Source organism: Babylonia areolata, chromosome 1 (assembly GCF_041734735.1).
Source record: "Babylonia areolata isolate BAREFJ2019XMU chromosome 1, ASM4173473v1, whole genome shotgun sequence".
Taxonomy (NCBI): domain Eukaryota; kingdom Metazoa; phylum Mollusca; class Gastropoda; order Neogastropoda; family Buccinidae; genus Babylonia; species Babylonia areolata.
In genome coordinates, this window is record NC_134876.1 from 17,509,648 (window position 1) to 17,534,350 (window position 24,703).

At 41.0% G+C, this 24,703-nt stretch overlaps 1 protein-coding gene and 1 non-coding gene across 2 annotated transcripts; one reads left to right on the top strand and one right to left on the bottom strand.

Moving 5' to 3' along the window:
• Nucleotides 1–10: 10 nt before the first annotated feature.
• LOC143291372 (nuclear pore complex protein Nup85-like) lies at nt 11–20,764 on the bottom strand. Its single transcript, XM_076601216.1, has 21 exons — nt 20,694–20,764; nt 19,576–19,675; nt 19,010–19,114; nt 18,643–18,703; nt 17,598–17,668; nt 16,602–16,715; nt 15,341–15,462; nt 13,882–14,007; nt 13,431–13,553; nt 12,198–12,329; nt 10,955–11,061; nt 10,698–10,787; nt 10,473–10,538; nt 9,719–9,769; nt 9,370–9,470; nt 8,558–8,643; nt 7,391–7,523; nt 6,769–6,868; nt 3,955–4,006; nt 2,162–2,293; nt 11–1,317 (listed from the first exon to the last, which is right to left on the bottom strand). Exons 1-21 carry the CDS (start codon nt 20,727–20,729, stop codon nt 1,213–1,215), a joined length of 2,013 nt encoding a protein of 670 aa, XP_076457331.1. The 5' UTR covers nt 20,730–20,764; the 3' UTR covers nt 11–1,212.
• Nucleotides 20,765–20,865: 101 nt separating this feature from the next.
• On the top strand, nt 20,866–20,937 carry Trnad-guc (transfer RNA aspartic acid (anticodon GUC)). Its single transcript has one exon. It is a non-coding gene; the product is annotated as a tRNA-Asp (tRNA).
• The last annotated feature ends 3,766 nt before the right edge of the window (nt 20,938–24,703 follow it).

A 24,703-nucleotide genomic window follows, 5' to 3' on the forward strand; every position in this document is an offset into this window, starting at 1 on the left:
TCAACACAAATGAGCTCTGACATATTTATTTTGTACATGATACATAACAACAAAATGACAGTACAATATAAACACTTGCTGTCTGCTGTCTTCAAACAAATGTATATTCAGTCTCCCACACTGGCACTTGCTTGGAATCAACACACACATATTACTAAAAACTGAATCACACCTCCAGCTTTTATGATAACTGACAGAAAAGGCTGGCAGACATTTCATCCTGTGAACGACTGCACAGATGAATGTGTCACAGTCATTATCCTAAGAAGTCACTTGTACTGCTGCCACATGCAACGTGTGATCCCACAACATCCTTTTCAACTGCTGCCAGTGGCCCTGAATGTGTATGGCAAAACACACACTGTGAACACAGATCACCACAAGAGAGTCCACATTTTTCCAGCTTTGTTCGTGCTGAAAGCTCCTGGGTTTCCTGCTGATGGAGTTTCAACCCTTTAACCCTTTGAGCCCTGACCACTACTTTACCGGTGGTGGGGAGGGGTGGCATAATGCCTGGCCACCGGTTGAGCAGTGCGTAAACACTTGTGTCATGTTTTGCTATTGGTTGACTTATATTGAAGAGCCAATCAGAAAAACCGTAATATTCCGATGCCAGCAAACACAGTACCAACATTGCCGCGCCCCCTCACTGTGCATGTGCTTTGGATAAAAAAGATCGATTTCTACCATAAACCGTGCAGAGTCTCAACCTGACACGCCTCCTTTGGTCAACTGATTCTGCATGCTCAGATTCATTTTCAACATCACTATCTGTAGCAAAATCATCCGATTTGAATTCCACCTCACTATCAGAGTAATCATTGTCATACTCTACCTCCGATAAATCATCAAGCATATCAATTACTTGCTGCGTTGTGTACAGTTGTTTTCTCGCACGTTTTGTCCCTGATTTCTGCCCTGATGGGCCAGGTTGAGACTGCACGCTTCAAGTGTTTACGCACCGCTCAACAGGTGGCCGGGCATTATGTCATTTTTCTCTGCCACCGGTAAAGCGGTGGTCAGGGCTCAAAGGGTTTAATACCAATTATTTGCAAATTTTGGCTCAGGAGCTCAGGCAGAAGGGTTAAAATTGCTCAGGAATTCGGGGCTCAAAGGGTTAAGAGGGAGCAATGGTCCACATGTTCAAAGAGTTACAGCCCTTTAAGAGGGCATAATGGTCCACATGTTGATGGAGGAGTTGTGGCCCTTTGTTTAAGTGGGTACAATGGTTCCCTCCTGCACGATGGAGCGGGACAGGTTGCGACACAGCGCCAACCTCAGGTACTTCAGCTTGTCCAGGTCACTCTGCGACAGTGTCTGAAAACAACAAACACCTTTCTACAATTTCTGTCTAAGCATAAATCACAGTTTTTGTGTCTAAAAATAAAATAATAATAGGTATTCAAAATGTGTTCCACCTCCTCAACACAGGGTTCTAGATCACTAACAATTAATATCAATGTGGGAAAAAATGATTACAAAATGTATATTTTGGTAAAGCACCTAGAGCCCTGTTAACAGATTAGGCCCTATTTAAATTTACTTCTTTTTTTTTTTTTTTATTTCAACATAATAAATTTACCCATTGTCTAGATCAGTAATGCAACATGATTTAAATTCCACAAAATCATCTGTCTAAAAATAGAAATGTAGCCATTTCAACACCACAAAACCATCCATAATTTTCAAACAGAAATACAGCATATTGCAATGCCATAATATCCACAGCCTGAAGACAAACAGATATGCAATACATTTCAACACAAGAGAAGCTTCCATTCTTAAAAAAAAAGAAGAAGAAATGAATTATAGATTCAAACATGATAAAAGTCTTTCAGAGGAATTGATAAAACCGATGTCCTGTGTGTAGCATGCACTTAGTGCATGTAAAAAATACACAAAAACAAAGGGATTGTTCCCAGTAAAATTCTTTAGAAACATCCATTTTGATGGGAAAATAGATACACTCGCAGACATGGAAAAAAAAACTGTGGTAGTGCGCTCTTCCTGTGGAGAGCAGCCTTAGTTTTAATCGAAGAACATGTCATAACAAAAAAAAGTAATACAATTCAACAAAATCATCAGTAGCCTGAAAACAAGACTGGGAATACTGTCAAGAAAGAGGACAGGTGAGTGGTGAACAAGTGTGGGGCCGACTCACCTGTGTGGGGGCCGCAGACTGAGAGGAGGGTGAGGTGGGGGGCGGGGTCTTCACAGTGGTTCTGGACAGCTCCTGGGTCAGCTCCTCCAGACAGTGCATCAGTTCGTACGTCTGGTTGGTGCCCAGCACCACCTGTCACACACATATACATAAACACATGATATATATATAGAGAGAGAGAGAGACGCAAACCCCTGTCAAGTGTTTGCAGGAACAATCAGGAAACTTGGAACATTTTGAATTTGGTAGGAACACTTTGACTCTGAGCCACATCAGCAATCCACTGGGCACAGACACTGTTTGACTGAGACACAACTTGATTCAGCCATGTACTCTCTTGTTCGGGCAAACGATTAGGCTGATTGGTCCACTCAATGCTGTTTCAATGTAAACATGCACACGATTTGCTGAGCATCATCACGCAAGACCAAGGTTAGTAGTGACTGCCTTGGTCTCATGATCAATAGGTCCAGAGTGTCAGACTAATGTTACGACAGGAAGCATGTTACCATGCTATGTAGTCGAAAATGAACTCGGAACAATTTTGATGTTGGTGTAATGTCGGAACAAACTGCGATTGAGCGACACAAAATACAGCCAAATCATAACAGTTGGCATCTCTGTACAGATATAGATATCTATATAAATATCAATATATTTATAAAACACTACAACACTCACATACACAAACTCTCCACACACACATATCCCACACTACACAGCCACTCACACATGTATACATGCCACACACACACACACACACATCACACTCACACAACTAAACACACAGCCACACAAACAGGCTCACAAACGTATACCATACTAGGGCCGATCTGCATGAGACGATCTTTGCAGCGTTAAGTTTGCTTAGAGTTATGAATGTACCTAAGTATATGGAATTTACCGTGGAGTTCGGAACATTCTTAACAATAAGCAAACTAAGCGCTGCTAAGTTCACTCATGCATCCCACCCCTGATACATACCCCTTCAAAACACAAATACAACACATGGATCTGTACAGCTACACACACACACCACATTCAAACAACTACACACACACAAACACACACACATATGCCACACCAGACACACACACCCTCAACACACAAATACAACACATGGATCTGTACTATTTATACTATCTACAGCAGTCACAACTGAACAATACATTCTTCCATCATTAGAACACACACACAAACACAACCTTGTAATGAAACACATTACACATGCCACATGAACCCCTTCCATCTCTCATTATCTGCTTTCTTTTCTCCTCCCTCTTCACCAACTCTATTCCTTCTATCCAACCAATGTGCAATCCTATCCCTCTCCCACCAGAATTAAAACGCATACTGACACAAATGCATGCACACAAACACGCACCATGCACACACACCCCTCCTCCATCATATACAATTATACATGTATATATACACACCTATATATACACAACCACACACACACACACACACACACAGAGGAACCCCACAAGCTGTCTGCTGTAATTTACTAGTTAAGTAGTTAATTTGTTTTGTCTTATATATAATTGTTTGTAATGCAAATTCTGGTGGGAGGAATAGGAAAACTAGTGATGACATGAGACATGGGGTGGAGAAAGGGTTGATTTTTTACATCTAAAATCACAGTTGTTCATGGACGTTACACAGAAGAATGAACACACACACACACACACACACACACACACAAACACTGCGACATGCCACAAAATTTTCTCTTCCAACTAGGATTCAAGAAAGAGGAGATTCCATGTTAGTGTTGTCACTGAACCCACCTGTGGGGTTTCCAACAGTGGTAAGGCATCCATCAGTAATGTCACCCAGAAGCTGAAACAACACACCAACACATTACCCACTGAAACAACGTCAGCAGAATATTCAGAATAGTTTAACCTTTTCAGTGCCACAGGATGGAAATTTCCCCCCTTCCGGTGTGCAAAAAAAAAAAAAAAAAAAATGCCCAACGACGGAAATATCTGTCTGTGTTCTTGTAGGAATTTTCCAATCACAAAATGATTAAATTCATGTGCAGTTGTACTATGTGGATACTGTGTTCATTTTCCTTTCAGAAAAGTATAGGTTACACATACTTTCTATAACAGTTTGCAAGCTAGGATTTTTTTTAAAGTCATTACCCTCTGTAACCAAAACATACCTTGGAAAACAGTTGTCAGTGAACATAAAATAGGTTTGGAACTGAGAGGGTAAAAGGCCTTGCCATTTGAAACAAAAACAAAAATGCAAACTTAAAAAAAAGAACTGCCAAGATATAGAATTTTTTCAAATGAGCCAGCCACATGTAGCCAGCCAACACATTGTTCCCTGCAGACCAGTCAACCACATGTAGCTGGCCAACACATTGTTCCCTGCAGACCAGTCAGCCACATGTAGCTGGCCAACACATTGTTCCCTGCAGACCAGTCAGCCACATGTAGCCAGCCAACAGATTGTTCCCTGCACCAGTCAGCCACATGTAACCAGCCAACACATTGTTCCCTGCAGACCAGTCAGCCACATATAGCCAGCCAACACATTGTTCCCTGCAGACCAGCCAGCCACATATAGCCAGCCAACACATTGTTCCCTGCAGACCAGCCAGCCACATGTAACCAGCCAACACATTGTTCCCTGCAGACCAGTCAGCCACCTGTAGCTGGCCAACACAATGTTCCCTGCAGACCAGTCAGCCACATGTAGCTGGCCAACACATTGTTCCCTGCAGACCAGCCAGCCACATGTAGCCGGCCAACACATTGTTCCCTGCAGACCAGTCAGCCACATGTAGCTGGCCAACACATTGTTCCCTGCAAACCAGCCAGCCACATGTAGCTGGCCAACACACTGTTCCCTGCAGACTAGCCAGCTACATGTAGCTGGCCAACACATTGTTCCCTGCAGACCAGTCAGCCACATGTAGCCAGCCAACACATTGTTCCCTGCAGACCAGCCAGCCACATATAGCTTGCCAACACATTGTTCCCTGCAGACTAGCCAGCCACATGTAGACAGCCAACACAATGTTCCCTGCAGACCAGTCAGCCACATATAGCTGGCCAACACATTGTTCCCTGCAGACCAGTCAGCCACATGTAGCTGGCCAACACATTGTTCCCTGCAGACTAGCCAGCCACATGTAGACAGCCAACAGATTGTTCCCTTCAGACCAGTCAGCCACATGTATCTGGCCAACACATTGTTCCCTGCAGACCAGTCAGCCACATGTAGACAGCAAACACATTGTTCCCTGCAGACCAGTCAGCCACATGTATCTGGCCAACACACTGTTCCCTGCAGACCAGCCAGCCACATGTAGCCAGCCAACACATTGTTCTCTGCAGACCAGTCAGCCACATGTAGCCAGCCAACACATTGTTCCCTGCAGACCAGCCAGCCACATGTAGCCAGCCATCAGATTGTTCCCTGCAGACCAGCCAGCCACATGTAGCTGGCCAACACATTGTTCCCTGCAGACCAGTCAGCCACATGTAGCTGGCCAACACATTGTTCCCTGCAGACTAGCCAGCCACATGTAGACAGCAGAGCGATGAAAAACTCTGCTGCCTTTCTTTTGGCTGTACGAATGACGTAACAACTTTTAAATGTTTAAGACAGGGTTTTATGTAAGCAGCTGTGTTCACTGTCTTGCTACAATGATTATACTTGAGATGCCAGCATGACTAAAATAAAGACAGTGTGCATAAGGCAGGAATTCCCGAACATGGAATGTGTGCTATTTCCAGCCTGGGTAAAAAGTTGGCCAGGACAGAGAATGTACCAGTGCACGAAGCAGTGAAAAGATGGATATAATTTTTACAATGTGCCTAGTTTTAACTCACTCAGTACGGCCAGTCCTCTCTTCTCAGTCCTCTACGCAGACCCCTCGGGTGTCCAGTGGGTGTCTGAATGACCCAACCTTTAGCTTCCGTCGTCAGAATTGTGGTATTCTTTGTCAACATTCACCTCTTCAGTATAAGAGCCTTCCGCTTGCAATACTTTGATGATGGTAATTGTGGTGAAATGCTGTTAACGTCGTCTCTTTTCGCCGTTCGTATGGAAAGAGTTAAGCGTTGCTTTTTCTGCTGGTGACATCACTACACTGCCACATCTATAGCAGGGTGTGGGAAATAAAATAAAAGCTAATTACTTTGCACTGGCAACAGCTATATACTGAGTGGAAAGGGCCGACTGCAAAAAAAAACTGTTGCTGTTGGGCTAGCATCGTCATGAAAGAATTAAGTAGTTCCTGTACTCAATCCACATTCCAATATACCCACTTTTAGTCTTCACACTAGCATCTCAAACTAGCCTGGAGATAAATCAGATTTTTACCATTCTGTTCACACATCTGTGCCCATGAACTTTTTTACACCACATGGAAATACGTACTTCTCATCATGTGCATGAGTGTGTATGCATGTGTGTGTGTGTGTGTGCATGCGTGTGCGTGTGTGAGCATGTGCATGCATGTGTGTGCTTGCACGCCTATGTATATTCACCCATTTTTGTAAAGTGCTGAGAGCCCTATTTAGAGAACAGACACTATATAAATTCACATTATCATTATTCATGACAAGATGAAGGTCACTCACTGCCTTGGTGCTGCCCTTGCCGTCAGCAGATGGAGGAGCAGGGAGGCCGCCCCCTTGACGTCCTTGTCCTGATACAGTCTGTGGAACTCTCTGTATTTACCTGCAATATCACGCACGCCAAGCAATGGATACTGCTGTCAAATTACAATCATTGTATTCTTCAATTACAATGAAAAAGATTAAAGGTCCCATAGCCATAGTGGCAGTAAATTCATATTAAACGTGTCTAGAATCGGCATAGGAATGCAGGGGGCCCTATCTTCTCCTTTTGTTGCTTTAATCTTCTCTGACTGGTCAGGTGCCCATTCACAGCTGGGGTGGAGGAAGGAAAATAGGGGAAAAGTGCCTGAAACAAGGACAAAACACTATGCTAAATCGGGAGGTTTAACTTGGATTATTGGATCCGAAGTCCAAATCCACATATCCATACACAAGCACACACTTCCTCATAGATATACACAGGCACATACACAACAGTCTCACACTTACAAAAGCACTTACACACACAGTATCTCACACATGCATACAAACACACACACACATACACTCTCTCTCTCTCTCTCTCTCACACACACACACACACACACACACGCACGCACGCACACACATCAGTGACACTGACCCAGAAAGGTGAGCTGTTGGGTCAGCAGCATGGTGGGCCCCAGGTGATCCAACAGATCCAGGTGAGAGAAGCTCCCCGCTTCCTTGTACTCCTCTAGGAATTTCTCTGTGAGCCGGGTCGCTGCCGACACATCCTGAAACCATCAAATGCACACATCAAAGATCCTGCAATCCATGTTAACGTTCGGGTGCGTTATGAAACCAAGAACATACCCTACATATATCACCCCAAAAATATGCATGTTGAAGATCCCATTATCCAAGACATTTATTGGGTTAAGGAAACAAGAATGTATCCAGCAAGTATGCCTTTGAAAACGGCTGCCTAAAAACAGTCATTCATGTAAAAGCCTTGTCGTATATATGAGTGAATGTAGGAACTGTAGATGAAGAAAAAGAAAGCACACAAATTTGAGAACACTTGATACAGTTGAAGGAACACACCAAGTGTGCTATCAGAAGATATTCAGTGGGAAACATTACAGTGATGAGACTGGAAATCTGTAAGGTGAAAACATAAATCACTGCAGCTGAAGAAATCCTGCATTAGGAAATGAGAAAGATTTAACAACATAAATCATTGCAGTTGAAGACATGCTCTACCCAGGAAGAGCAGTCTAAATTTCAGAGACAAATCTGTTGTGATAAAAATTAATACAGCACAATACAATACAATGCAATACAATTCAATACCATATACATAATACTGATAAAAAGTAATATACAACACAATACAGTACAATACTACACAATTCAGTACAATGCAAAGCAACAAAGTGTCATGCAACACAACACAGCAAAATACAACACAGCACAACATAATACATTACAGTACAACAAAAAACAACTGCATTACAATACTGATAAAAAGTAATAAAACACAATACAGTACAAAACAACACAATACAGTACAATGCAAAGCAATCCAAAACAACAAAATGTAATGCAACACATACAGCAAAATAAAACACAGCACAACACAATACAATACGTTACAATACTGATAAAAGTACAATACAACACAATACAGTACAATACCAAGCAATCCAAAACAAACCAAAAAATGCAATGCAACACAACACAGCAAAACACAACTTAGCACAACACAATACAGTACTGGCGATCAAATACAGGACATCACCCAGTGGAAGACACCAGGTCAAGTTACCTTGGATCTCAGAAACCAGGACAGCGCCGACCCCAGTCGCCCATCCTGTGAACACCGCACTCCCATGATCTTGCAGATACTTTGGACTGAAACAGGTAGTCACACACCAGGTAACCAATCATACTGCAGATACTTTGGACTGAAACAGGTAGTCACACACCAGGTAACCAATCATACTGCAGATACTTTGGACTGAAACAGGTAGTCACACACCAAGTAACCAATCATACTGCAGATACTTTGGACTGAAACAGGTAGTCAGACACCAGGTAACCAATCATACTGCAGATACTCTGGACTGAAACAGGCAGCCACACACCAGGTAACCAATCACACTACAGATACTTTGGACTGAAACAGGTAGTCACACACCAGGTAACCAATCATACTGCAGATACTTTGGACTGAAACAGGTAGTCAGACACCAGGTAACCAATCATACTGCAGATACTTTGGGCTGAAACAGGTAGTCACACACAAGGAAACCAATCATACTGCAGATACTTTGGACTGAAACAGGTAGTCACACACCAGGTAACCAATCATACTGCAGATACTCTGGACTGAAACAGGTTGTCACACACCGGGTAACCAATCATACTGCAGATACTTTGGACTGAAACAGGTAGCCACACACCAAGTAACCAATCATACTGCAGATACTTAAAACTGAAACAGGTAGTCATGCACCACGTAACCAATCATACTGCAAATACTCTGGACTGAAACAGGTAATCACACCAGGTAACCAAGAAACAAAAAAAACCCAAAAAAATCAAAAAACCACACACACACAAAAAGTTCCCACTCACCTTGTTCTGTGAGATCTCTCTCCTCACAGATGTGGATCAGTTTGTTGGCCTTGCGCTCTGAGTCCAGGGGTATGCTTTCAATGTACAGCTTCATCTGCTCCCTGTCATCATCATCATCACCAACATCATCATCACTGCCATGACCATCACCTTCACATCATCCACCCTGAGTTCACACACATGAGATGAAAACAAAATTCAATACTTTTCCAAGGCCACAATAAAAATATCTTATGACATAAACATACCCATACAGAAGAAAGAATTCAGGCATTGACCAACTTGCCCCAAACAAAAGAAATCAAGCATCGGCTTACTTGCCCAAAACAAAATCAAATATTAGACTTACTTGCCAAACACGGGACAGTGGTCGAGGTAGTCGATGCCAACTTGCCACAGACTGCACACAACACCAAAAACTCACTGCCAATACAGTGCACATCAGATACATAACATCTGTGGGATCGTGTGCTGGTCTGTGTGCGTTGTGTGTGTTACGTTTGATTTCAACGCTTTTTCACTTTAATGATATAAGATGTGTGCATGCATGACAGTGGTCCATGTAATGGGTGCCAACTTGCCACAGACCGCACACAACATGAAACCATTACTGCTAATGCAGTGCACATCAGATACATATGTGGTGATAAGTGCTGGCTTGTGTGTGTTACGTCTGATTTCAAAGTTTTTTCACTTTAATGGCATGAGTGATTGCATGAAGGTGCTCTATGTAATGGATGCCAACTTGCCACAGGCCGCAAACAACATAAAAACCTTTCTGCCGATACAGTGCACATCAGATACATATACATCTGTGGGGTTGTGTATTGGTTTGTGTGTGTTGTGTGTTATTTTTTAATTGAAAGTTTTTTTTCACTTCAAGCAATATTAGATGTGTAGCATATATGTGTGTGTGCATGCACATGCATGAATGCGTGCACATTGTGAGTGTGTGTGCATGTGTATGACCATCCTTTGCATTATTACTTTCCCTGAAAACTGCCAATACCTCTACACTATACCACACTGGGTCCTCAATATAAAAGCTTCATTATTGTCATCATTATCAACTTAAAATATGTACAAAGAGACAACAGACATACCTGTCATGAGACATGAGACCAGCCACATACTCCAGCAAAAGATACTCTCGCAGATTGGATCCAAATCTGCAACAAGTGATCAATATACTCTTTTGAGAGAGGATTTAATTGGTAAGATTCTTTTGTTGTTTGACACAATTCAATGCGTGTGCGTGTGTGTGTGCTATTTGCTGAGAAACTGACAAATGTGCAGACAGAACAGACTCCACAACAAGATGTACGTACTCCAGTTTCTGTGAGTCAATCTGGCCGCAGTGATGCAGAATGTCAGTGAGGTGAGCACCGAACCACCAACTCCGATCCCCCAGACACATGCTGTACAACACACAACACACATCACTGAATACAACACATCTCAACGAACACATCATCATATCAGTATTCCCTTGGAATTCCATTTACCCAGCCTTTTCCAATATGTAATCAGTGGTTATTACATTCAAATTTGGTTAAATGAAATTATGTTTGTAGAGTCCACACACCTGCTGTCTTTGATGACCTGGTGCAGGTCAAACTCCAGCGCTGCCTGCAGAATGTTGTCCAAGCTACCCAGGCGGTGACCCACCCGCTGAAATTCCTCCATACATGCCTGGTGGTGCACAGTAATAATGATAATGATAATACTCTTGACAGCACATTATGGCTGTAGTAATCATAAAATAATTCTGCTGACAATTCATGTAAAACAATCCTGGCATAATAAGTATAATATTTTTCATACCTAGTCAATTTTAGTGGTAGTAATCATGACAAAGAATAAATAACATCACTAACATTTCATTCACAACAAATTATTCCTAGTTCTGTATTGAGGAAGAGAACATATGTATTTCAATGCTCAAGAGAATAATCTAGTAAATTCAAACCCACCACTTTAGTGTCAACATACAGTGCACACATAATTTCTGCACATCTGGGGAATACAATCAAGAAATCTCAACTTCTTTTCCACAACAAAAGAAATGTTTTATCACTCAGTCTTAAAACCAGATCCTAATAAAACTGAACTTGCAAACACGGAAATTTTTCTAACATAATTTTTACAAATACAGCAACAATCAAACATGGACTTTGAAACCCGGGTTCAAGTGTGACAATAAACAAAACTTTTTCTTTCAAAAATGAATGTCTTGAAACTCTTTGATCAGCTTCAGATCCACTCTGTTTCCGCATCCCCAGATTCAAACACTTCACAGTCAGCCGCTGCTTTTGCTTCCTCTCTGCGACCTTTACACTTTGACTGAGCTTCGTCTTTTTACTACATCCATTCTCTGCACTCAGCTCTTAAAATCAATGTCTTTCAAACACAGCTCAGCCTCCAGCCCCTTCCCCTCCCTCTTCCTAGTGAGTCTATAGTTTCTCTAGTATTCTACTTCCAAGTTTTATCTGTCTTCCTTCTGATTCAGGCCTGTGTGTGGTTGCGAGTGACTGGTGTGTAAGCACTCTGATTTGTCTCTGCACAAGATAAATATTAATAATTATAATAATAAAATAAAATTATATTTTAAAAAAACATAAAATAAAATTATATTAAAAAAACCCAACACTTTACTATCATCATTGCACAGGACAGGAATGTCAGACCCATGCCGGAGTCTGCACTTGTTGGGTCACAGGTTTAGTATATGTAATTAAACTATATTTTAAAAAAACATAAAATAAAATTATATTTAAAAAAACCAACACTTTATTATCATCATTATTATTACAGAGCACTGCACGGACCTGAACATGAAAGCCGAGGTCTGCAGGCCGCACTGTGGGGTTCTGATACAGGAGCTGTGAGACCAGGAGGTGGTACCATGTTTCACACAGGTCCTTCAGCTCCGAAAACACCAGCACGTCTCCACACAGCACCTACAGGCAGACCCACAGACACAGTCAGCACTGCAAATGCTCTTCATCTTTCTCAAAACAAAACCACACAAGAAAGTGTGAATGAGTATGTGTGTGCTGTTTCTATGCATGTGCAGACACTGTACTTCATCTAAACATTTAAAAACATACACATTCCAACGCCAAACCTTGAGCGCACAGCAGTGAGAGTAATAAAACACAATTCTTAGAATAAAAGCAAACTAATGCTTTGTCACTTCTCGATTCCACACATACTCATAAGTGTATAAACATGTATGTGGACCAATGATTAACAGAAACAGATGAACGCCCTATTTCATTCTTATTTTAATTACTTCCCTTCTACATACCTTTTTTTTTTTTATTTTTTTTTTTATTTACCTATTTGTTTTACTTTGTACTCATATTATTTCATTTTTGTTTACTTTGATTCAATTCAATTCAGTTCAAAATAGTTTATTGTCTGATTCAAGCAATTAAAACAGAAAATTTTCTTTCTGCTCATCCAACTGGTCGTCAACAAATATCAAAGTGAAAAACTACTGAGTAACTGGCACACCCTTCCCTTATCAGCAAGCACAATCAATTATCACGTTAAAAAAAAAAAAAATCAGGTAAGATAATATTACATTTTAAGATAAAATGAAACAATGGCTTGTGTGCACGCTGTGTACATGTGTGTGTAAATTTCAATCATCATAAAAAAATTGAAAATGTTCAGTAACATTTTTAAGACACAAATGCTCGTAAACAAATATCAAAGTGAAAAACGAATGAGTAACTGGCACACTTTTCCCCGATTACCACACACACACACCAGGCATCATGTAAAAAGAAAATATTCAGGTAGGAAATTAGGGTTTCTTAAGATGAAGTGAAACAAAAAACACACACACACAAAAAACTTCTTTTTTTTTTCATGTCTATCTATCTATGTGCATGTGTGTATGTGTGTGTGTGGTGGTTGTATTTTTTAATCTGGTAGGCTCTGAAAGCCTAGGTCAGGCAGCTGCTTTCTCGAAGTGGTGTGGCAAACATGGATCAGTCCACACGTTCTGACACCTTGAAATTCAAACAGAAACAGGTTGAGTGACTGTCTACCTGCACCACCCTCTCCAGCTGACCAAAGGCAGTGAACTGCCCTTCATCGTAACGCCGCATGCATTCTTCTCGCCAGTGTCGCCACTTCAGGTCAAATTCCGCCAGAGATATAGAATGAAGATTCTGGAAAAAAAAAGAAAAGAAAAAAAGACTGTACACATATGTGTAAAGTTTCATTATTTCTCCTTAAGCTCTCATATATAATAAAGTAAAACATCATTTTTGTAACTGACTTTAATGGATTTTTTTTTTTTCATGTCAAATACAATTTTCGGTTTTTCCTTTTTCTGCATACTGTGTCTCTTTACCAGAACATCCCATGGGCAAAAGAGAAATCTTGGTCACATGTATGCGTGCGCGCACGCACGCGCGCGCACACACACACGCACACACACCACACACACACACAAACTTTCTTTTTCAGCACACAAGCATAATACACAAACCCTACCCCCCACTGTGGCATTTTCTTCAGAAGCTCTTCCACACTGATGAAAGGCTGGGTCTGACTGCAGGAATGTAAAGACAGCAGCTTACGCACTCGCTCTATTTCTCCCTGAAGCAGCAAACGGAACACCTGCACACATAGGTACACAATGCCCACTAACACATCTATACCATTCTTTCCATGCACACACACTCACAGGTACACAGTGTCCACTGAAACATCTATATAATCCTTTCCTTGCACACACACAGGTACACAATGTCTGCTGACACATCTACATCATCCACTGACACATCTACATCATGCTTTCCCTGCTCACACAGGTGCACAATGTCCATGGGCAGATCTAGGTCATCCTTTCCCTGCACAGACAGGTACATAAAGTCCGCTGACACATATACATCATCCTTTCCCCTACTTTACCTATGCACTCTCTGCAACAGCTTAATTTCAAATGTGTTATGGTAGAGAATGTGTTATCGTGTATATGGATCAGTCTGTAAGCTTTGACGCCTCCTTGAAACTCAAATGTTTTACAGTAATCAGGAACACTGAAGTTCCAATTTTAATCATCCCAACTCCCACACCCTCCATCTGTGCTGCCCCAAGCAGCTGTGTATTTAAAAGCCATGAATCAAAGCAATCACCATTACTGAAACTCAACTCTAATCCCACTGATTCTATGACCCTCCCATGCTGACCCAAGAAGCTTGCAGTGCCTCAGTGAGCCATGAATTATAGTAATCAAGCTCACCAAAGTTTCAACTTTGAGTCTTACCCCCTCCCTCTCAAAGAGCCCTTCACCTTTCCATCCAATCCCCTATCTGTGGTGCCCCCAGTGCTCCAGTGATCTGGAACACTAAGTTCCACCTTAGGTCCCTCCCCCCTTCCACCTCACCCAGCATCTCACAGTGTCAAGGTAAGTCATGACTCACAGCAAGTTATCAGGAACACTAAACTTCCACCTTAGGTCCCTTTCCTCTCCCACCCCGCCCAGCATCTCACAGTGTCAAGGTAAGCCATGACTCACAGCAAGTGATCAGGAACACTAAACTTCCACCTTAGGTCCCTTTCCTCTCCCACCCCGCCCAGCATCTCACAGTGTCAAGGTAAGCCATGACTCACAGCAAGTGATCAGGAACACTAAACTTCCACCTTAGGTCCCTTTCCTCTCCCACCCCGCCCAGCATCTCACAGTGTCAAGGTAAGCCATGACTCACAATAAGTGATCAGGAACACAGAAGTTCCATCATCAGGTCTCCACCCTCCCACTCCACTCATGTTCATGTTGCCCCCCCACCCACCCCCCAAAATTGGCTCACAACGTCCCACTAGACAAGATTCCACCATTAGACAGGGTTCCACCATTAGGTCTATACCCTCCCACCCCCTCCCCCTGTCTGTGTTGCCCCCCCCTCCCCCTTCCCACCCCAGCCCCTCCCACCCATACACATCAACTCACAGCGTCCCAATAGACAGGGTGTTGTTCTGGGGACTCCTCCTGCAACACATCCTGTGCCATCTCCCGACCCACAGGGAAGTGCCACCTGATCCAGTTCAGCAGCTGTACCAGCACCATCTCCCCTGCCACACACACACACAAATATGTCTTGGTGTATATACACACATTTTTGTTTTCTTGTATGTCTTCATGTGCTGTTGTCTGCCATTATGCACTTCTGTGTGTCTATTGTTTCGTGTGAGGTACATAGAGCCCAATATATGGGGATACAAAAGTACAATATATTATCCTGTACAGACATGTCCCTTGTCACAACTGAGCAATCATAATTATATCACCTCTCACACAAAAAATGTACCATATCAAAGCTGGTCATAGGCATGTGAGTTATGTCCCTTAGACCTAGAGATGATGCGCCAAACAAGGAACCAATTGTCCTGGGATCAGTTCCAGGATTTTTATTTCCCTCTCCACTAGATCTTGGCTGGTGGGTACTAGTCTTTCAAATTAGATGATAAACCAAGATCGCATGTGCAGCATGCCTAGTGTGCAGCATGCATTTAGCACATGTAAAAAAAAAAACCAAAAAAAAACCCACAGCAACAAGAGAGATGTCTGAGGCAAAATTCTACAGAAAAAAACAACTTTGAAAAGAGAAAAAAAAAACCAACTTCAATACAAAAACGAACTTGCAGACTGGAAGAAATGGGTGACACTGTACGGTGGCCATACTCTCCCACCTGGGAGAGCATCATCAATTTCTCACAGAGAAATCTATGGTGACATGAAAGTGATAAGTTAGAGCTTCATCTGTTACAGACTGATCACACTTTTGCCAGCAGTTGAACAGCCACGTCATGATAGTGTACACCGCTCAAACTGACAGGCTGTTAAGATTACCTGGTGCTATCTCAATTGAAAGAATTTTACAGACTGCCTATACAAAGTCAATTAAGAGAATTTCACAGATTATCTGACACAATTTCAATGAAGAGAATTTCACAGATTACCTGGTGCTATGTCAATGTGGAATGACACAGATTAATTGTAGCTATGTTAATGACAAGAATGTTACAGATTACCTGTAGCTTTGTCAATGAAGAAAATGTTAAGATTACCTGTAGCTATGTCAATGAAGAGAATGTTACAGATTACCTGGTGCTATGTCCATGACAAGATTCTACAGATTACCTGCTGCTATGCGAAGACAATGTTACAGATTACCTGTAACTATGTCAAAAAAGAGAATGTTATAGATTACCCGGTGCTATGTCAATGAAGAGGATTTCACACAGGCTCCAGACTAACTGCATGGATTCCAACAGTTCAATCTGATTGCTGTAGTAGTCTCTTTCCCCTTCATCTGTTGATTTACCTGGTAAACACAATGGAAACATGTAATTAAATATCAGTAACAACAGTCAATCTGAACATGCACTCATCTCTTACAATGGCAGTTCTATTTCCACAACAGTCAATCTGAACATGCACTCATCTCTTACAATGGCAGTTCTATTTCCAAAGTCAGTTTCAGTTCATTTTCAGTTTCTCAATAAGTCATCACCGCGTTCAGACAAATCAATATACCCTTCACCACACCTCCAAGGCTGATGCCTGACCAGCAGCGTAATTCAACACGCTAGTGAGGCCTTAGGTGCATGCATACATATTTGTGTAAGGACTTCTACAACATAATTTTCCCCGAGGACAGAACTCTCCTTGACATGGGTTCTTAGTCAGTGCACCAAGTGAGTGCTGCAAACAGGACCTCATATTATTGTCTCATCTGAACGGATACATGCTCAGTTTGGTTCTCAAATCAAACTTAGGAGAAAGGGCAAGACCAGGATTCAAACTCAGACCCACAGAGATACTGTACTGGCAGATAAACATTTTGACCATTTTGTCACCTTCTTCCTTAGCAACAGTACCTAAAAACAGAAAATTCTCTGTATACCAAACAGCCAGTGAAATCATATAATCCCTCATGTATCAAAACAGTTTCTTGCCTGATTGCCTGACTGGATTATTTCACCTGAGGGTTTACTCTCTGTTCTTTATGTTAATACTGTCGAGAGATGGCTGCACTGTCATGTAAGTTATCAATATGACAGACTGATGTACAAAGAAGTAGCAGGGTGCTTACACGTTCTCATCAGATGATGCTTCCATAAAAAACTGCACACATATTTACTGCATGAGGATGGAATGCTAACTACTGACAGATTACAAATAATTTTTTTACACACACACTTACTTAATAAAAGCTGCAGTTCCAGACTGCAGGCCTTGGCAACAGATCTGTACTTGCGACTGGCCTCTTTCAGCCTGACAATGAAGAACATATCCAGCTGAATCAAAACTATAGATGTGGACACAAAAACCAATAACCAACCCCCTCACCCCCACCCTCAACCAAACCAAATCCAGAGAATGACCAATATTTATGATACTTCTCCTTCATGAGCTGCGAGTCCTATGTTCATTTGTATAGACTCAAATGGGCTTTTACATATATGACTGTATCATAATGACACTGAAACGTTTGCTGCTAGGGTCCTGGAGCCAGTTGCATTGCTTGGTTCTAACTTTTTGACAGTTACACGTGACTAAATGCCTACGTTGACCAAACTACGCCACTGGTCAGTTCCATACTACACACAGTAGTGGGTTAAGACCATCCTAGGCTCTTCCATCTGAGCAATGCAACTGGCTCCTGAGGACCACTTAAACAAAGACCTTCCCTTACCAAAACCTATGTAAAAATAAAATGAAAGAAATTCATTTTAAACTGTAAAAGTCCAATACAGAAATCCATACAATAACTCATAACTGAATAAGGTCATATTCCCAACCATGCCAAACCCCCTAAAAAAAACTGGGAGGGGGGGGGGGGGAACTTTAAGCAGTCAGAAACACATTAATTTCAAACGTATGAATTAAACTATTATACAACTCTAAAGAAATATTTTCCACCACAATCATAAGTAGATATGTGAATTCAAAGAAATCAGTTTAAAAATCTGAAACAATTTTATTACCATAAAAGAACAACCAAAGGTAGCAACATGCTTGAATACCAGTGGCACCAAATAAGCAAATACAATGGTAACAGTCTCAATCATATAACAAATAAAGGGCATCTGGTTAGGTGGAAAACACTCATACAAACCAAACTAAACTTACTGATGGTAGAAAGCAGTTAAAGTGCATCTGGTTAGGTGGAAACCACTCAAACAAACCAAACTGTGTTCTGTACTTCACTGATCACTAAACTTCATAATGCTGACAGGCAAACTTACTGATGGTAGAGAGCAGAGCCCGTCAGACTTGCCACCTGCCCTTGCAGCATCACAAACACACCTGCAACACCACCCAACATCATCAATCCATCAGCTGTGATCTGTCCATTAATCATAAAACACACACCCAGATTATACACACACACACACACAATACATACAGGCAACCTGGCACACACACAAACACACACACACATAATGACACAACCAGAAAATGACAGAGTAACATAGAGTAACACACACACACACACACACACACACACACACACACACACACACACAAACACATACATGACATGCACATACACAAACACATACTGACATAGATAAACACACAGACATATATACACACACACATAATACTGACTGTGTGATTCATTGATGAGTTTCCGTGTGGTGGCACCATGCATGTCCTGACCCCATCGCACTTCTAGAACATCACCACTCTCTTGGGCACCACTGCCTCCTTCACCTTCACACACACCATGCCACATACACAATGTCAAAAAATCTCTATGTGTAAATCATCAGTGGGGAAATACTGAAAGAGACTAAATACCAGTCATGCAAAGTTCTCGTATACAGTTACACATTTTACAACCAGTGGTGATGTACAAAAATGTTACATGTATACAAACGTGCAAAGAGGGTGAATGCTCAGTGGTGTGTTACATGTGAGAGAGAGAATGTGTAGTGACTGAGAGAGAGAGAGAGAAAGAGACAGACAGACAGATGACAGAGAGAGACAGAGAGGGAGAGAAAGAGAGACAGAGGGAGAGACTCAGAGAGAGTGTGTGTGTGTTTGTGTGTGTGTGTGTGTGTGTGTGAATTATCTCATAATTTGTGAATCATGTGTGATATATCATTTGTTATACCTGCATGCAGGTATACATGTATACATGTGTTGTAAATCTCTATCTTAAAAAGAATTACCTGACAGTGGGGGTGGTGTCTTTTCTGCAGCATAGACAAACAAGTGATTGCCAAGACCCCATGTGGCCTTCAGGGAAGCATGCTGACTGTCTGGCAGAGGCTGAACAAAAACAAAGACATGCACTTTACTTTCACTTTCAGTTTCATCCCTGTGAACCTGAATTCTGATGTCTGAATAAAGAATTCAATAGCAATCTTTCTGCTTAAATACTTGACTGAAATTCTTATCTACTGTCTAAATGAGTAGTAGACAGAGTTCAATGTTTACCATAGACATTAGACTCATGATCAGAGGGCATATTAAAATTAAACACTTCTAGGATATATTTATTTGTGTATTCATGACTCAATGAGTCAGTTTTCAACTAAAAGATTACTAAAAGTAATACTATAGTTAAGTACTAATTTATCAACAGTAAAAACGTTTTGCTTCCCTTGCCTCACTGTCACCAGTAACAAGAATGGGGCGCTGTTGTTTATTATACTGCATGTTAAGTAGCATAAAAGGATTTTCCGATCTCCCAGGTCAACATATGTGCAGACCTGCTAGTGCCTGAACCTCCTTCGTGTGTATACGCACGCAGATCAAATACGCACGTTAATTAAAGATCCTGTAACCCATGTCTGTGTTCGGTGGGTTATGGAGACACGAAAAGAGCCATGCATGAACCACGACAGAGCCATCGGCAAGTCGATGTTGGTCGTGTAACAGAAAGAAGAAGAAGAAAGAAGATCAGTCCGCATGCTTTGACACAGGTCTCCGGTCTCTTACTCAGTTTGAGCGTCTGGCACTTGGAACTCTAGCCAGCATTCATTCCTTTGTAAAATAACCTAAACCCATCATCGCTGTGACTTAACTCCAAAAGTTAAGAAAGCAAACTGATCCCTGGGTGAGCCTGGATCATTTTTTTTTCTTTTCATTATTTATTAATTTCATCAATAATACTCGAAAATGTTTCGTTTTCGAAAGTGATGGGGAACCCGCTGCCGATTTGACGGTTCCGAAAAGAACTAATAATACTGCAATGCCTCATTAAGTGCAATTCATACTTTTTCTATAGACTCAACATTAGATATTTTAAATATATCCGATTAAAACTGTTCACAGTTTCACTCACTACTGGAAATTCTTCGCTTTCCCGCTCGGATGCCATGCTGAATGTTTGTGTGGTGAGGGCGCAGCCATAAGCCGATTGAGAAAAGACCGAGTGGGAATCGACCGAATAGAAAAAGAAGAGGACTGGATTTGGAATGGCAATATGAAAATAATTTTGCACCTCCACTAGCAGTTCCTCGGTAGTATAGTGGTCAGTATCCCCGCCTGTCACGCGGGAGACCGGGGTTCAATTCCCCGCCGGGGAGGCCTTTTTTTCTTTTCTTTTTTAACGAGATACATTTCAATTCTCATTTTTATTTCAATCTTTTAACACATCTTTAATTTTGTTATATTATAATGCATTTTCTTGTTTGTTTTGATATTCTTTTATGTTAGTGTTTTACACAGATCTAGGGTAGACTTTCAGTCAAGGCCTGGTCAGCGCATTTGTGCAAAGACCAGGCATCTCCTTCATTTTTTTTTTCTCCCCAAACCGGTGATATGTGGTGTAGCGTATATGGATTAGTCTGCATCAGTACATTGACAGCTCCTTGAAATTGAAAAGGAGATAAGGTTCACACACACACATACACACACGCACACACACACACACATGCACTCACTCACTCACTTATATACACAACATATAAATGCATGTATCATCAAACAAATGAAAATGTTCAGTGGCTACTTTTCATAAGAAATGTATTAACTAGCACTGGATTAGATCATGTTTGGAAAAATCAGTCTACTTTTAGTGTTAAAAGATTAAAGTATGCTATATCCAAGAAGCTTGAAAATGAATATGTAAAATTTTCGAAACAGAAACATAACAGTTTATCTAAATTAGAATTTTACAAGAACACTGTGACAAATTATAAAATTGAACCGTATTTAAAGTATACAGCCAATACACAACACAGGAAAGCACTGACCATATTACGAATCAGCGCCCATGACTTACAAATCAAATAGGAAAGATATAAAAATACACCGAAAGAACAAAGACTGTGTGATACTTGTGGCAGTTTAGAAGATGAGATTCACCTTTTAGACAATTGTGTAAAGTACAATATTCTTACAGACACAGATTCCTAAATGATACATGTCGCCCAAATGCAAAGGCTATTGAACTGATCCTTCGAACAGAATTACAGCCAAGACTGGTGAAATTTGTTCATGAATGTTTCTCTTCTTAATATGCTCATGTTCATGATTCATTGTGTCTCATAAACTTTAAGGTTTTATGACAATGAAAAGTATTCTATTCTGTTCTGTTCTATTCACTCTCTCTCTCTCTCTTGCGTGTGTGTGTGTGTGTGTGTGTGTGTGTGTGTGTGTGTGTGTGTGTGCAGGTGCATGTTGTGTAGAAGTCAACAAGTTATTGTAATCAATTTCATTGTCACTTGATAAAATAATCTTTGCAGACAATCATGTGTGTGTGTGTGTGTGTGTGTGTGTGCATCTCTGTCTGTCTGTCTGTCTGTATGTACGCACACATGCACATGATCATATGTGTGTGTGTGTGTGTGTGTGTGTGTGTGTGTGTGTGTGTGTGTGAATGTGCATGTGTCCATTGATTGCATTTTCATGCCATGCCTTCTTTACATTTAAGTCTTTTATATCACCCATCTGTCTGCCCACCTGCCTGTCAGCCTAGCTGTCTGTCAGTTTCTCTATGTCTGTCATTCTGACACAATAATAACAGTATTGTTATATTCTTATGTTTTAATTACCTGCATTTTAATGCCTTTATCATGAGGCATTGTGCAATGTATAGTTTCTGTTTAAGTTGAGGATGAAGTGCAAAAAGCATAGAACTCTATTTTTGAAAAAAACAAACAAACAAAAACCAGTAACAAAATTATTCATCATCTCTATATTTATATCTCTTCCTCTTGCTCTGTATGTTTGCAATATGTATGGTGTAAGGATCAGAGAGGGGGGTTGCTCACACATGTAGGTGTGTGTGTGTGTGTGTGTGTGTGCGTCCTTTTTGTCACATGACTTCAGCCCTGATAAAATCTTGTTTTATTTGAAGAATTCAAAACATGTCATGGATATGTGAACAAGCCCACTATTATCTATACTTGCATTGCTGAGACGTTTAGAGGTTAACTATATGATTCAACATGTTGGCCGATAGTAATTGATCCAACTGCACATAAAAGTTATATGCGTCAACAGCAGTTTGGGTGTTTGTTGGGACTAGTTGCCCCAAACAGCACCCAGTCTTGCCTTTATTACATGTTACGGCACTTTCAGTCATTGCGATACCTGGATATATCAGGAAGCATGTTCCACTTCCAGTCAGTTACAAAAATAGAAGTAAGCTATAGTCTACAGAATCTTCACAATGATGAAGGCGGTTGTCAAGGGAAAGAAGAAGAAGCTTTTTTGTCTGATGGGTTAAAGCAGTTTGAGGCTGCTTTATTCTCTGTCTGTCTCTCTCTCTCTTTGTGTGTGTGTGTGTGTGTGTGTGTGTGTGTGTGGTGCCCCGGATTTTTTTTTTGTTTTTTTGTTGTTTTTTTTGATGATGATGAAGAATGATGATGGTGGTGATGACAATGTTGGTATTGGGGTCCATTTGGGTTTGGGACTACTTGACAAGGCTGTTCTCTCATGGTATATCCTGGTGTCAACCAGGCTGAGAGATACAGGTACCTACACCTGTGTTTGTCAGGAAATTTGAACAACACTCCCAAATTAAGTCACATCCGTGAAGTGAATGACACTCAAACATGTGGTCCTAGTCTTCCTATCTGAGCCCACAGCATACTCAGCTGTAGGTAGGAGCCAGCCACAGGCCTAAAAAAAACAAACCGACTCTGACGAGGACGAACCTGTCTCCTCCCAGGAGTTGCCCATGATGCTAACGACTCCACCTGATAGTGCTGGTACAAAGCAAACTGAATGAAAAACAAGTCTTTTTCTATATCTCCTTTATCAAAAACTTCTCACATTTTGTAAATAGATAAAATGAATATATGTAATTTTTTTTTAGAGAAAAAAAAATACAAAAAAGAAAGAAAGAAAGAAAAATATCCCACACTCCCACCATACACAGACCTTCAGTCTCCCCTTTCTTTCAAAACCACAAACCATGTATTTTTTCATGACCATGAGCATTTTTGTGTTTTTGAGACATCTGTTGTTAGCCACGACATGTTTTCTATTTCCAAGAGCACCAGCTTGAGTGTATAGATTACACCACAAAGGCACACACTTCTTGTAAAAAAAAAAAAAATCCATTTTGTTACGAGGATCAGCATTTCAAGTTCTGATGCACAGGGGCAGAGTGAGGTTGCACAGGTTCATATCTGTAGAAAAATCTACTTTTGTAGTAAAATAAATACATTTGCAGACACCCACAAACACACACTCACAAAAAAAAGGGGGGGGGGGGGAGGGGGGCAATGTGCTTTCCCTGTGGAGAGCAGCTCAAATTTCACAAAGAGAAAACTACTGTGACAGAAAGTAATATTTTATAAATAGAGAGAGAAATCTGTTGTGACAAAAAGCAATACTTTTTTGTTTTTTGGTCAGAATATTTTGTGAGAATTTTGCTGAATATATTAATGGTACACCAGCTGAAGAAAAACTGTTGAAGTCAGCATCAACATTGAAACCATCATTCATACAGCTTGATAAATCACTGTTTTCGTCAATGTGTGTGTGAAAGAGGCTAGCTTGTGTGTGTGTGTGTGTGTGTGTGTGTGTGTGTGTGTCTGTGTCTGATATGTGTGTGTGCATGCATACATGTGTGTGTGTGTGTGTGTGTGTGTGTGTGTGTGTGTGTGAAAGAGAGGTGAGGGACTGAGAGAAAATATTAATGATGTATATATAACTGCACAAATTCATGTGCATTTTGTGAACAGATATGATTTAGGGGAGTGTGTGTGTGGGGAGGGGGCTCAATTACACAGTATTACAGAATTAAAAAAAGAAAAAGTAATAACACATACTCGGAATGTGCAAGATTCTTTTAACCTGTTTAAACATACCTGTTTAAAGATTTTTGTTGTTTTGTTG